At 45.0% G+C, this 15717-nt stretch overlaps 1 protein-coding gene across 1 annotated transcript in view; it reads left to right on the forward strand.

The window, feature by feature from the left end:
* Positions 1-15717, forward strand: part of TRIO (trio Rho guanine nucleotide exchange factor) — a 964000-nt gene that overhangs the window by 672535 nt on the left and 275748 nt on the right. The window contains exons 31-33 of the mRNA XM_029590045.1: positions 8082-8183; positions 8764-8909; positions 13044-13143. Coding sequence (XP_029445905.1) covers positions 8082-8183; positions 8764-8909; positions 13044-13143 — 348 coding nt within the window. The remainder of the gene's footprint in view (positions 1-8081; positions 8184-8763; positions 8910-13043; positions 13144-15717) is intronic.

Raw genomic sequence — 15717 nt, forward strand, 5'->3', positions numbered from 1 at the left:
AAAATGGTGCTTCCATTTTTACTGGTGTGATCTACAAGACTTCTTTTCAAACAGAAGCATTGACAGAGATCTGATTGAAGACATCCAAAAGATGGGAAAGAAGGGAGAAGTGTTGCTCTTTGGAGATTTTAATCTGCCTGATGTGGATTGGAATATCTGCAGAATCTACAAGAAGTAGAGAGATAGTGGATGTCCTTCAAGAGGCTCTGCTCAAACAAATGGTAATGGAGGGAGGATGTTATACTCTACTTTGTGCTCACTAATGGGGACAATGTCTCTAATATCCAGGTAGGTGCCCACCTGAGCACCAGTGATTATCAGACCGTATGGTTTAATATTGTGAACAGGTTACAGAGAAGTTGCACGAAGACTTGAATTTTGAATTTCACAGACTTTTTAAAAATGGGAATGTACCTGGAAGAAGAACTGAAGCCTGGGAGAAAATGGGTGAGGTGGAGCAACAGTGGGCCAAATTAAAAGGAGCTATTACAAAGGCAATAAATCTATATGTTAGAAAAATAAACAAAGGTAAGAGGAATAAAGAAACCGATCTGATTCTCAAAGGAGGTGACTGACAAAATAAAGGCAAATAGAACAATGTTCAAGAAGTAAAAAGGATCCCAAAAAGAGGAATACAGGGAAGACTAACTAACTGGTGAAGCTGAGGGAGATGAAGAAAGGAATCAAGAAAGTGAAAGATCGAGTAGAAGAAAAGATTGCCAAAGAGGTAAAGTGAGGTGACAAAACATTTTTCAGATATATCAAAGAAGGAAGGCCCGAAGTAGTATAGTGAAACTGAAATGTGACGAGGGGCAATGTTTGGAGAGAGATGAAGAAATGGCGGAAATATTAAACAAATACTTCAGTTCTGTGCTCATTAAAGAAGACCCTGGAGAAGGACCAATGGTGGTTGACAAGACCGTAGATGAGGATGCAGTAGATGAAACTCTGTTTACAGAAGAGAATGTATGGGATGAGCTAAGTAAAATGAAAATGGACAAGGCCATAGTGCTTTCATTAGCTCCTTCATTAGCAAGAGATAATGAAGGAGTTCAGAGATGTTCTGGCAGGGCCGCAGAAAGTCCTGTTCGATAGATCCCTGGAAACTGGAGTGGTGCCACGAGATTGGAAAAGTGTGGTTGTGGTCCTTCTTCACAAGGATGGTAGCAGAGAGGAGGCTGGAAACTACAGGCCGGTTAGCCTCACTTCAGTGATGTGGAAAATTAAAGGAGACTCTGCTGAAGTCAAGTATATTGAACTATGTACAATCAGGTGGCTTGCTGAATCTGAGGCAGTATGGATTCACCAGAGAAGATTCTGTCAGACCACTCATTGATTTTTTTGATTGGGTGACTAGAGAATTGGATCGAGGAAGAGCACTCAATGTGATCTACTTGGATTTCAGCAAAGCTTTTGATACAGAATGTATGGGATGAGCTAAGTAAAATGAAAATGGACAAGGCCATAGTGCTTTCATTAGCTCCTTCATTAGCAAGAGATAATGAAGGAGTTCAGAGATGTTCTGGCAGGGCCTCAGAAAGTCCTGTTCGATAGATCCCTGGAAACTGGAGTGGTGCCACGAGATTGGAAAAGTGTGGTTGTGGTCCCTCTTCACAAGGATGGTAGCAGAGAGGAGGCTGGAAACTACAGGCCGGTTAGCCTCACTTCAGTGATGTGGAAAATTAAAGGAGACTCTGCTGAAGTCAAGTATATTGAACTATGTACAATCAGGTGGCTTGCTGAATCTGAGGCAGTATGGATTCACCAGAGAAGATTCTGTCAGACCACTCATTGATTTTTTTGATTGGGTGACTAGAGAATTGGATCGAGGAAGAGCACTCAATGTGATCTACTTGGATTTCAGCAAAGCTTTTGATACAGCCCCACATAGAAGGCTTATGAATAAAATGAGAAGCTTGGGAGTTAATGCCAAGGTGGTGGCATAGTTTACAAACTGGTTGACTGATAGGAGACAAAGAACCATGTTAAGTGGAATTGCCACAGAGAATGGTTTTGGAACCAGTTCTGTTTAATACCTTTGGGGCGGATTTTCAGAGCCCTGCTCGCCTAAATCCGCCCAAAACCGGGCGGATTTAGGCGAGCAGGGCCCTGCGTGCCGGTGAGCCTATTTTACATAGGCCTACGGCGCGCGCAGAGCCCCGGGACTCGCGTAAGTCCCGGGGTTCTCCGAGGGGGGCGTGTCGGGGGCGGGCCCGGGCGTTGCGGGGGCGTGTCGGCAGCATTTTGGGGGCGGGTACGGGGGCGTGACTACGGCCCGGGGCGGTCCGGGGGCGTGGCCACGCCCTCCGTACCCGCCCCCAGGTCGCGGCCCGGCACGCAAGAGGCCCGCTGGCGCGCGGGGATTTACTTCTCCCTCCGGGAGGCGTAAATCCCCGGAGAAAGGTAAGGGGGGGTGTAGACAGGGCCGGGCGGGTGGGTTAGATAGAGGAAGGGAGGGGAAGATGAGGGGAGGGCGTTAGAGGATTCCCTCCAAGGCCGCTCCGATTTCGGAGCGGCCTTGGAGGGAACGGGGGTAGGCAGCGCGGCTCGGCGCTCGCCGGCTATACAGAATTCATAGCCTTGCGCGCGCCGATCCAGGATTTTAGTGGATACGCGCGGCTCCGCGCGTATCTACTAAAATCCAGCGTACTTTTGCTTGCGCCTGATGCGCCAGCAAAAGTACGCCTATTCGCGTTTTTTGAAAATCTACCCCACTGTGAGTAACATTGAGGAAAGATAGAAGGTAAAGTTTGTCTATTTCTGGCTGATACTAAGATCTGCAACAGAGTAGACACGCCTGAAAGAGTAGAAAGAATGAAAAGTGATTTATGAAAGCTGGATACAGACAACCAATATGGGCCCTGACTTTTATGGTCTGAGATACTGACACGTAGACTTAAGGGAAAAAGCACAGGAATGCTTCTACGGCCAAGTCCCAAAGCAAAGAATGTCAAGCAGCATTGTCTGAATTATCAATAAGGCTCATTGCCCAGTAAAAATGTTGCTAGCAGTAATTTATGGGCTTTGACAGTTGCTTGGTTTTGATTGATTGCATATATTACTACCATTGATATAAGGCTTGGGGTTAACTGCATGGAGCGGCGGTTACTACCATAAGAAGCTTGCTGGGCAGACTGGATGGGCCATCTGGTCCTTTTCTATCATCATTGCTGAATTACTATGTTCTCCTGACCACATGACAGCAGCCATGGGACTTCTTAGCATATTGCTAGCACAATCTTGAAAAGTGTAAAACGAACCCTGGTTGAACTTTTGCAGATCTAAAAATCAAGAAAAAACTAATTGTTATACCTTGGGGATGGGTGTGGTGAGGTAGAAGGAAGTGAGAGCTCATAGGTACCTTGAAAAATTTGTAAAAGAAAAAAAAAAAAAAAAAATATATATATATATATATATATATATATATAATATTGCATACTTTGCAACCTAGAAACGAAAAACTAACTTTTCAATTAAAATGCAGTTTCTCTGAAATAAAGGGCTTGGTGCACCCCAAGAACACCAGTGTTTGTTTCCTGGTAGTTCTCCATGCTCAGGCAGAGCCCGTCCTGCTCATTTAATTTAATCTACCAATTTATAAGTCACCTTACCAGGAAAAAACCCGACCAGCTCAGTAAGAAGGCTGATGTGGCTGGGGGAGTTTGATAGCAGCTGAGTGCTGTGGCATCAAAAAGCAAGCCCTGGCACTCTGGGATGATAACTTTTAAATATAGAGAGGTCAATATTCAAAGTATGTCACTTTTCCGGTTATGTTTTAGCCGACCAATTTGTGGTCGGGCAGTGTGCGGATCTGGGTGGCGCTACATATCCGATTAACTGAACCGGATAAGTAATGATATTTGTTCTTATCCGGTTTAGCTAAATGGATAAATTAGATCAGCCATAGTTGTGCCACTGAATATCCTTGTAACTTAGCCGGATAACTGTTATCTGATTAAGTTACTTAGCCAGCAGAGGTTTGAATATCTACCTCACAGTTGTTTCTTGGTTCGAGGGAACATAAGGCTATTATAATTTAAGCACTGGGGGTACCTGTAACATGGAATTTTTTCAACTTTTCCAACTTAGATTTGGTTAAATTACATTGCCTGCTCCCATTTATTTATTTATTTATAAGCATTTTATATTCTGCCTTTACTAAGCTGGTCTCAAGGTGGATTACAGTCAAATTTATAGTTAAATTCCTGTTACGTTTGTTTCAATTTACAGTAAATGGAAACATGAAAGGTGACATTCAGGGTGGGCATATAAATTACGACTAGAGGTGTGAGGAGGATTGTAGAAGTCATCTAGGGAGTAGCAGAAGATACAGTAACAATATAGGTCTTCCAAATGGATTAGAGAGCCAGGGTAACAAAAAAAAAAAAAATGCAATAATTCAGTTACATTGGAAGAAGGCAGGCACCTAGTGCGGAGGAAGTAGAATCAATAACAGGAAGTAAGGTGGGGCTGATGTTTCATGATCAAGCTCCAGTAGTCAGATGATAGAAGGGATTTTGCAACTGTCTATATCAGGGGTGGACAAATGTTTTTTTAAAAAGGGCCACATTAGAACTTCATGAGCAGGGGGAGGGGAGGAAATTTGGCCAGTATACCATACAGTGAGAGGACCAAAGCAGATTAATTCCAAACAGTTAACAAATAGTATAACGTCAAATAGTTAAAAAAAAAAAAAATCTTACAAAAATTTTCTAGACCCCCATAAAATATTTCAAAACAGAGACATCAAATAATACCCAATAATTAAAACTAGAAAGGATTTTAAAAAATTCCTTGCTGTCCATACCTGGGAATTTTTGATTTCCAGATGCCCTGAAATTGTCATGGATTAGCAGGCAGAGAGGACGGAGGGTTATTGCACACATACATGCTCTCTTTCTCTCACCCATCACCCACACATGCTCTGTCTTATCCACCCACATACATATATGTGCTCTCTCTCACCCACACACACATATATATATGCTCTCTCACAACCACACATGCTTTCATATAAAAACACACCCACACACACTCTTTATTTTTCTCCACTCTTGAACAGCAGCAGTCTCCGTCTTTAGCGCCCATGGATGACCCAACTGTGGCATTCATAAGAGAGAGCCATGCCATCCCACTCTTCCTAAGGCCTTGCCAGCTACACTTCTCCCTCTACTACACTGCTAGGCCTCTGAGAGGGGGACATCACTGCCAGTCACTGGCACCTCGGTCAACGTCATCATCAAAGGCCCGTGATGTCAGGCCATTGTTGATGTCGTCATTGCAAGGTGCCAGCGGGCCGGAGATAATGAGGCAAATTGAGTAGGAGGAGGGCCAGAAAAAGCTTGTCATTAGGCCAAATTTGCCCTGTGGGCTATAAGTTGCCCACCCCTGGTCTATATCACAGTTTGTAAAAGTTTTTGAAGCAGAATTTAGTGATAGACCTGGCGGAATAACTAAGCCATAACTCTCTTCCAAAAGGTAAGGGAAGATGTCTTAAGGTGTAGGTATCTTGTTCCATAGTTTGGGGGCATGGCAGCTGAATGTGCAAAATCTAGTACAATCTGGCAGCAGATACTCAGGGGCAGTGTTTACACACCTGAATATAAAGCTAAGAATTTAAAATTGTATCCTGTTTATGACCAGGAGCCACTGCAATTGACTTAAATTTGCCTTAGATGGTCTGTTACAGGGATGGTCAACTCCGATCCTCAAGAGCTACAAACAGGTCAGATTTTCAGGATATCCACAATGAATATGCATGAGATAGATTTTCATGCTCTTCCCTATGTGTATCACTTTACACTCGTCAATATTAAATTGTATTTACTGATTGGATGCCTGGTCTCCCAGTTTCACAAAGACCCCTTGCAATTTCTCACAATTCTTTAGTGATTTAACAACTTTGAATAATTTTGTATCAACAGGAAATTTGATCACCTCACTCGTCGTTCCCATCTCTAGGTAATTTTTAACATTAAAAAGCAATTGTCCCAGTACAGATCCCTGGAGTATTCCACTATTTACCTTTCTTGTTTGAGAAAATTGACCATTCCTTTGCATTCAGGTGGGTGAATCCCAACGAGTGGGTTATGCACCTCTGCCAGCAGATGGAAATGGAACAAAAGCTGAATTCACGGCTTTATAGTCCCACCCCGACATCAGCCCGCCAGTATTCTCCGTCTCCAGCAGATGGGCATGCATTTCCCCTCGGGGAATTGCCTGTCAGTAAAAAAAAAAAAAAAAAGAAAAGAAAAGTTGGAAAGGAGATGTTTATGTAGCATTGCTTGCCTCCTGAGGTGATACCGTGCAGTTCCTGCCTCAGTATGGTATCCTTAACTGGCATGGACCTAAATTCTAGTTAGCAGTTGCAGGCTGAGAGAAGCTCAGCAGTGAAGGCTTTATCCCTCTTCCCCCATATCTGGGACCCATTCCTGCTCTCAGCCAGGGAGGTCTGAGCTCAGGTAAAAGTTTTTTAACTTAAAAAAAAAAAACAAAACAACAGGAAACAGCAGGAGAAGGATCTGTTTCCTTGGCGTTCGGCTGTCCCGCTCACGTGGAGAGTTCTGTGAAGTGAGGAGAGAGTGCAGATATGGTTGGTTGAGCAGCCATTTGGCTAGGCCCTGCTTCCAAACTTCTCCCATTTTGGTGAATGTTAGGCTGCGCGGTACTTTTGCTCGCTTTTTTGCTGCAGACTATGGGCAGTGCTTGCGCATCCGGGTATGCACCTATTCTCGTTTGTGCGTGCAATTGGGCATTCTTCTGGATGCACATCTTGTGCGCTCAGTTTAGGCATCGGTCCTGGGCATCCAGCTTGGGCATCTAGTAGGACGAGCGGCCTAGGTGCGTGGCATGGCCACACATTTTTTTGTGCGCCAATATTAGGCACATTTGTACGCACGAAAAAGTTAGGTGCGTGCCTTTATTGGGTTGTGCACTTATAGCATGGCGCCCACAGTGAAGAAACCTAAGCGCCTATTTATTTAAGCTGCCTGCCATATCAGAGCCATTCAGCCAGAGTTTTCTTTAAGCCTATGTCAGCACCACCTAGATGCTTGGGGAGATTCGCCTCCTTCTGATTTTGCCAGTGATGGTCCATCTCCCCAGTCTGAGGGGAGTATGACTGAGGGAAGCACTGCAGATGTGTTTCCTCCCCTGATTGGTCTGCAGGTCAAGTCCTCAGGGGACACTGGCTCACAGGAGATTAGGTTCAGGCCTATGGGGCCTGGAATGGACCCGGCAGCCTTTTCCTGGATGGAATTCTTCCAGGGATTGCAGACATTTCTACAGGGCCCGTCTGCTGAAGCGGCAGTTCCTACTAAGGTAGATCCAGATGCTCTGAGTGCTCCTCCACTGTCAAGTGCCGAAGCGCAGTATGGTCTGACAGAGCTCGAATGCAGGTGGATCAGGACAATACCGATGATGGTGAGGGCTCTGATGCCTTTTACCACTGCTTCAAAGCAAGTACTTTTGATTCTATGTGCGAGGTTCCTCGCGGCTGAACACTGAGCATAGCTATGTATAAGCAATCAGTTCTTGCTCTTCAGATGCTAATGATCCACGGTTTTCTTTCTGGAAAGCTGTTTAGCCCAAGATTGTTCTGTTCGGCTTCTTTCTAACACCAGAGAAAACTGTGCAGTCTTGATCCAAGAACTCTTTATCTCTTGGTTAGTAATTTGTTTTCTTTCCTGTTCCCAGGAAGACCTAGGCCCAGTGAGGCATGTCAGAGCTTGCTGTGTGGGAGTTTTGACTGCGTTGTGTTTTTATGCGACAAAGTGGGCATCTTGCTACAAATTCACACCCCTACCTTCGGCAGAGATCATTGCCACACAGTGGGGTTTTTTGTCACTCCGTCTGTCCTATATATATGTATAAAGAGTTTTATGTATAGGTCGGGGTTAAAATAAAATCCTTCCACACACACACAGGACAAGTCTAGCCCAACTATGTAATGCTCATAACTACAAAATGATTTATTTGGATGGTATGTTGCATTTAAAGCTAGTTTTTACAAGGTTGTGGGGTGGGCATCAGCTTGCTTGGCTCTGCTGAGGCCTAACGCTGCCCTTTATTTCTCATTCCAGACCTCTGAGCTGGGCGTCACGGAGCACGTTGAAGGAGACCCCTGCAAATTTGCACTTTGGGTAGGAAGGACTCCCACTTCTGACAACAAAATCGTCCTAAAGGTATTTACTTCTGACAGTATTGCCGTCTTAGTGAAAATTTGGTTTGGTTTTTTTTTCATTGTCCTAAAATACTGAATTTCTTTTAGGAAAGTGTCAGGGAGGGGGGGGGGGTGGGGAATCTTCCTTGCCCGGCAGTCCCCTGTGTAAATTGCACTTGTTGGCAGCTTGTGTTCTGACTTGATGAGCTGAAAGGTCCTAGGCAGCCTCACGCTTTTGTGCCTGAAGAGGCATTAAAGCAGGCCTCTGGAAACCAGTCACTCTAAGATGGAGACCTTCACGCTGCAGCTAAAACATGTTTCTATACTGCTTATAACAAAAATGTACTAAGCAGTTTACAATAATTAAAACACACTAAAATACATTTAATAAATTAAGCAAAACACAACAATCAAAACAAGCTAGGAGGCGACTTGCTGCCTTACAGATCACTTTTACTCAGTTTACTGGAAAAAATGAGCATTCGCGTGTGTGCAGAGTACTGTGTAGTTGCACAATGTAATGCTGAGTCTAGCACAGCGGGTCCACTCTGCCACCTGAGCTGATGCTTTCGTATTTTGGTTTGTTTGTTTGTTTTTTCCAGGCTTCCAGTATTGAGAATAAGCAAGACTGGATCAAGCACATTAGAGAGGTGATCCAGGAGAGAACTATTCATCTGAAAGGAGCATTGAAAGAGCCAATCCATATCCCCAAAACGGCTGCGACCACAAAGCAGAAGGGAGGAAGGAGGTGAGCCCAGAGCAGGTGTTTGTGTTGTACAGAAAAGGAGAATTTGGAATCTTGTCCTCTTCCGAACGGTGTCTTGTGACAGCTGTTGGTCTGGTGGTCTACTACCACCATGAAGTCTGAGCTTACCATCAGAATTCCTGACAAGGTTTAAGATTTACCTACTAAGGGGCGGATTTTAAAAGGAGCGCGAATAGCCTACTTTTGTTTGCGCTCCAGGCGCAAACAAAAGTACGCTGGATTTTAGTAGACGCGTATCTGCTAAAAACCTGGATCGGCGCGCGCAAGGCTATGGATTTTGTATAGCCGGCGCGCGCCGAGCCGCACAGCCTACCCCCGTTACCTCCAAGGCCGCTCCAAAATCGGAGCGGCCTCGGAGGGAACTTTCCTTTGCCCTCCCCTCACCTTCCCCTCCCTTCCCCTACCTAACCCACCCACCCGGCCCTGTCTAAACCCCCCCCTTACCTTTGTCGGGGGATTTACGCCTCCCTCCCTACCCGACCTGGGGGCGGGTAGGGAGGGCGCGGCTACGCCCCCGGACCGCCCCGGGCCGTAGCCACGCCCCCGTACCCGCCCCCAAAACGCTGCCGACACGCCCCCGAAACGCCGCGACGACCGGGCCCGCCCCCGACACACGCCCCCGAAACGCCCCCCTCGGAGAACCCCGGGACTTACGCGAGTCCCGGGGCTCTGCGCGCGCCGGTAGGCCTATGTAAAATAGGCTTCCCGGCGCGCAGGGCCCTGCTCGCCTAAATCCGCCCGGTTTTGGGCGGATTTAGGCGAGCAGGGCTCTGAAAATCCGCCCCTAAGTGTCAGAAAGGTTTTGGCACTAACTTGATGTCCACTGATGACTTGGAAACCTAATATGGGTACCAGCCTCCACTGTTATGTGGCGTACATGGTCTTCCACCAACATTTCAGTGCTCAGTGGTAACTAATTTTGGGTTTGTTTTAGAGTTTTGCAGACATTAAATCACTATGACAACGTTTGTGAGAACTGAGATCTTGTGGTGACACAGATATCTATATAATTGATTTTAGAACCCTGAGAATAAAATAAAGTATTAGTAACTATTAGATTGAAAACATTTTTTAAACCAGTGATGGCTGTAAAGTAGTTGCACGTTAAGCACCAAGAGAAAAAAATAAAAATCCTGGTGTGAGTGCTGTCTGAGGTTTTCCCTTTCATCATAAGTAGTGCAGATCCAAATAGAGTTAAAACTTGATGTGGGAGTGCGAACAAGTTTAGCAGTGCTATTGGAATGTTTGATAGAGAATTGAAAAGATGTAGCACATGTAAAAAAAAAAAAATAAATACATATATCATAGTGATTTAATGTCAGCAAAATTATAAAATAAAAAATTAGTTACCAGTGAGTATTTTGGTGAAATTGGAATTTTGACATTTGTATATTGTGGTGAACACCTAGGCTTACCAAGCTCCATAGAGGTGACATGTAAACCTTGGTATTTAGGTTCGATTCATCCAAATTCATAACTTTAAAAAACTATTATGATCAAAAAGTATTGGTAAATAAAAAAAATAATGTATATCCCTTCTAAAATTAAAAAAAAAAAATACTGGCCCAAAGGGTTTATTGATGGCTCCTACATTTCATTATCACTACCCATCATCTGTTTTTGTATATTAGTTCTCCAGCTAGCATTGTTTAGGACTGGAATAGGGGCAGAGTAACCATACAGAGCATGCCCAAATTCTGATGTCATCATGGAGCCAATAGCTGATGACCCCACTTCACAGAAAGATACCTGTATCTTTTACTTTAAAACAAATGTTCAAACTATGATAACGTATTCTTTATTCATATTTCTGGAGTGAAATCATACATTAGGCTTTGTAAGCAGCTTCCCTGTACGTACCAGGATCAGTCCAGGCTCCTGGGTTATGCATCCCTGCCAGCAGATGGAGACAGAAAGTTTAACTGACTCCATCTTCATAATCCCTGGTGCCTTACTGAATAAGGGGTAAAGCTAGCGCGTCCAAATGCCGGCTAACAGTGCGCTCCGTCGGAGCACACTGTACCTTATCGGCCCGATAGTATTTGCACATATTGGATAAACAAAAACATAAGTAGAACACAAAGCAATGTGATTATTTAAATAATGCAATAACAATCATTTACTACTTAAATTAATAAAATAATGAGCATAAAACATAATCCGCTTGCTGATTCCAACAGCTATCGCCATCCTAGTTAACTACATTCTGAAGGGCTGATTATAAAGAAATGCCTTGATTTTCCTATGAAAACATAGATTATCTGTTTCTCATATAAAAAAAGGACCTATTGTGTGTCACTGCTAAATATACCTCCCCCAGCCCAGCACACAAAGTCCAGCTGCTCCAAATGTTCTTAAATCTCGAGCTGGCACATGGGGTAAAAGAATGGATTGAAATTAGGCTGCAGTATCACCTCTAATGGCTTTGAAAGTTAACAGAATTGGTTTAAATTTAACTTGCCATTTAATAGAACTTTCATATTGCTTATGTAAATAAACAAACGCTAATCATGCTCACAAGTCATCATGAGGTTGGCTCCTTGCCTCCCTCCCATATTCCATTGTATATAGTAATTTATCTTCGTTCTCCCCCTCTTTTTTTTCCTTCTCCCAGTTAAGGCATCCTTGTTATAATGTAACTTTATGCTCCTTTAAATTGTCACTTGTTGATTGGTTGGCTATAGTTCTGCTTAGTTCAATGTAAACCGAGTTGATTTGATTTGTATCAAGAAAGTCGGTACATAAAAGCCTTAAATAAATAAATAATAGGGAGCCATTGCAGTTTCCTGAGAACCGAGGAAACATGGTCCCGATGCCCACTGCCAGAGATAGTAATCTGTCTGTTTTGGGTCAAGGAGGAATAGCCTGGTTGTATGAGCAGCAAGCGATAAACCAGGGTTCAAATTCCACTGCCAATCCTTGTGACCTTGGGCATGTCACGTGCCTCAGGTACAAACTTAGATTGTAAGCCCTCTGGGGATAGGGAAATACCTACACTACCTAAACGAAATCCACTTTGAAGTGCCTAAATGCGGAATTATTAAAAAAGAAAAAGAAAGACCAAGATACAATAAATTACAATAATCAGTGCCCGGCATCATTAGAAACTGCACAATTGTCTTAAAATCTGTAAGCGGTAGAAATGGCTTTAGTCTGCGGACAGGTGTTAATTTAAAGAAGGTTGTGCAGGTACACACAGGAGACAGTCCCTGCTCTCTCGACAAACACACATGATAAATAAAAATCAATGGTAAGCGTATTTATTGTCGAAATGTGGTTAGAAGCTAAAAGCAGTTTCAGGAAGGTGAGTTTTGAAACTGAATTTCAGTACAGCCAGAGAAGGAACATAAGAAACTGACAGTATGGTTCAAAAGTTCAACCTATGCTACAAGCTCTGGAGCCAGCAAGTGTCAGGAGAATGAGAGAGAGACATAATAAAACTGACAAAATAATAATAGAATCATACAATGATGGGGCTGAAAGAACCTCAAGTGATCTTTTAGTCCAACCCTTGCTTCAAGACAGAGTCCCACTATATCTAAGCTATCCCAGATAATTGTCTGACCTACCCTAAAAAGAAATGTCTACAGATTGGCTATACGTTTCAAGCATCATTTTTTTTGTTTTGGTTTTGTGTGCTGGAAGATGATTTAGGCCTGCAGAACACGTTACTATTCTCTCACAGGGGAATGGATGTGTGTATCTTGTTGTACTGCTCTTCACTCAGAGCTGACTGATTTGATTCTGTTAAAAGTCATCTCTTCCTCAAAGTTCACAAGGCTGACTTACATCGAGTGTGAACCTGTGTAGTAGTGACTACAGAACTGAATTTGTTGTTTATTGATCAGCAGGTGTTAAGCTGGACAGTCGAGTGGTTGCCATCCAGCATGAGGTGTTTTTCATAAACCTCTTCCAGCCCTTTTTCCTTCACTGCATTTATAGAAGGTATTCACTCATTCCTTTTGAGCCAGAGTCAAGGTTTTATGATGATACAAAATCTTATTGGTAGATACAGCTTAGCGCCACCGTTTGCATTCAGAGCTTCAGTCTGAGCACTGGGACCAGCAAGTGCTGCCTTCTAGCCACTTATGACCATGTTGCCCATTTGCTTTGCAGAGATGGGGAGGACCTGGACAGTCAAGGAGATGGCAGTAGTCAACCCGACACTATTTCCATTGCATCAAGGACCTCTCAGAACACGCTAGACAGCGATAAGGTAAGCTGGGAGTTCTTTGTTCTTGTATGCCTGCAATACAGAGGCCTGCTGTCCCAGAGGAAGACCCCATTCTGTATCAGCACAAAAGGTGGAGGATCTAAGTGTCAGCTGTGTTATCTTAGCCAGTGTTTTATCTAGTCCCATTCTCTATTCCTTCAGTTCCCCCCTGCAAGAATCATCCTATGTAGTGTATGGTTTCAAATTAAAATTGAAAACCTTTTCAGTGAAGGGAGTGAGGGAGCGAGGCACAGTTTTAGGGGGAAGGGGGCTGTAAAGCTGACTTAATACTGATCACCAGATTTTATGTGACACAGGAACAATCCCTGCTAACCAGGGCCAGCTCTGTTGTGCATCTCTCCAGTGCTTCCACATGCAGTGTTCTGGCTGAACTAAGAGGCCGTCAGTACAGCTGCTGGATTTGTTTTACTTTTATGAAGGGAACATATGGCTTGAAAAATGTTTTCCCTTCCAAGCACACTGAAATAAGGTGCCATAGGATGATATAAATGGCCTCAAGGCTATTTATTTTATTATGGGTTGTGGGGGGAGGGGGGTGGATGATGAAATTGGAGTTTATTTTTTGAAAAAATGTATCTCCCACTCCATCTGTGGCTTTTGGCAGGTAACTTGAATACATAAATAAAAGCACAAAATAAAACAAACTGAGTGAGTAAATAGACCTTAATGATATTCCTGTTCATACCCGGATCGGTCCAGACTCATGGGATTATGCCTCGCTTCCAGCAGATGGAGACAGAGAAATTTGCATTGACATATAACCCGCAGTGCCACCCTGCAGTGCCTCAGTATTTCTCAGTCTCCAGCAGATGGTACAGGTGCAATCCCTGCAGACTGAAAAAAAAATGGAAGAGAGAGAGAGAAGAAAGATTCTTGTTATTGTCCATCCCGGGAGGTTGCTAGGCCCTGGTGGGGCTATCCCTCTTGGTGTTGAGGGGAACAATCAGGGGGTTGGGGACCTTTAACTTGGCTTTTTGCCGCCAGGGGGTGAACATCTAGTGGGGTCAGTTCCCTCCTCTCCCCCCCCCCCCCCCCCCAGGAGAACAGGTGGAATCCCTTTCTGTTGTTTTCTTTCCTTCCTCTGTCTGAATAAAGTTTAAAAAAAAAAAAAGGATGGAGAAGAAGTGAAGCAAGGTTTTTAGCAGCCGGGAAGGCTGTGTTTGAAACTTGCAGGGCTGCCTGGAGGTGAGTTCCCAGGCGGCAGTGCTGTTTGACTGCTCTGTGCGGCAGGGCTGCTTTTGCCATGTGGTCAGGCCTTGTTGCAGGCGGCGCAGCATTGCTCAGTTTGATGGCACATGGCAGTGCGTGCCGCTCGTGTGGTGATGCAAGCAGTTGTCCCATGCTGGGCTGTGCTCCTGTTGCCTCTGGTGAAGAGGGCAGGTCAGGGCCAGCAGATGCTGTGCCAGCGTGGCAGCCAAAGCAGCAGGCAGGCACTGGAGCGCCTTTGAAGTTGGCCACTCCTCCCCCACGGGCGCAAGAAAGGCAGCCATGTTGTCGGGAGCTGAAGGCTTGCCAGGGATGTTTTGGGGGAGGGGGGGGGTGAAGATCTTCCCTCCCCCCCATTGTCTCCAAAGGGGCAGGGTTCTGTTCACCATAGAGAGGTCAATTCTAACACCAAGGGAGGCTGTCCCAGACATGGGGTGGAAGCTTCTCCGTTTTCGTCAGAGTTCGTCCTCCTTATGAACGAGGCATGTTTGGCGTGTAAGTCGGCTGGTAGGCTCTCGGAGAGGCCTGGTGGTCCTCGACCGGGCAAAAGACCTGGAGGGTCCTGGAGTCCCGTTCCGCAGAAAGTGCCCAGGGTCCTCAGGATGAAGACAGTTCCGGGCAGTCCGAATATCAACTCTGACAATTCAGAGGGCAGAGCACCGCAGGTTTCTGCTTTCCTGGATACAACTATGCCTGACAAGGATCCAGCTGTGCCTGATAATAGTCCGGATGGTCCGGATCCTGATGGAAGTTTGAACCAGGTGCTGGTTGCGAAAGGGGAGAACCCAAAGGTGGTGCATCTTTTCCGGAAGGAAGAGTTGTGGCCCTTGATCCTTCATGTTCTTGAGGAACTGCAGATCAAGGTTCCTCAGGAGGAGTCAGATCAGGAGGGAGTGGACCCAGTCATGGATTACCTGAGGGGTCCAGTGAAGGCGTTCCCTTTTAATAAGTCTGTGAAAAAGCAGGTGGTCAAGGAATGGGACAGTCCAGAGAGAGGCCTGAAGGTGGGCTGGCAATGGCAAAGTTGTATCCATTGCCTGAGGACACGCTCGAGTTGTTGGCACTCCCTAAGGTGGTAGATACATCTGTGTCTGCAGTCACTAAGAAGACCACCATCCCTGTGGCTGGTTCAGTGGCGCTGAAGGATATGTAGGACAGGAAGTTGGAGATACACCTCGAAGATATTTGAGGTGTCTGCGCTTGGTATTTGTGCTGCTGTGTGAAGAAGTTTCATGCAGGGGGCTAGTTTGTGCTAGGTACAGCAACTGCAGGCTGCTAGAATGCTATCTCCATCCAAGGCTAAGCAGGCAGACTGTTTGGAGTTGGCAGCAGCTTATGTTTCGGGATGGC

Source organism: Rhinatrema bivittatum, chromosome 2 (genome assembly GCF_901001135.1).
Source record: "Rhinatrema bivittatum chromosome 2, aRhiBiv1.1, whole genome shotgun sequence".
Lineage (NCBI taxonomy): Eukaryota > Metazoa > Chordata > Amphibia > Gymnophiona > Rhinatrematidae > Rhinatrema > Rhinatrema bivittatum.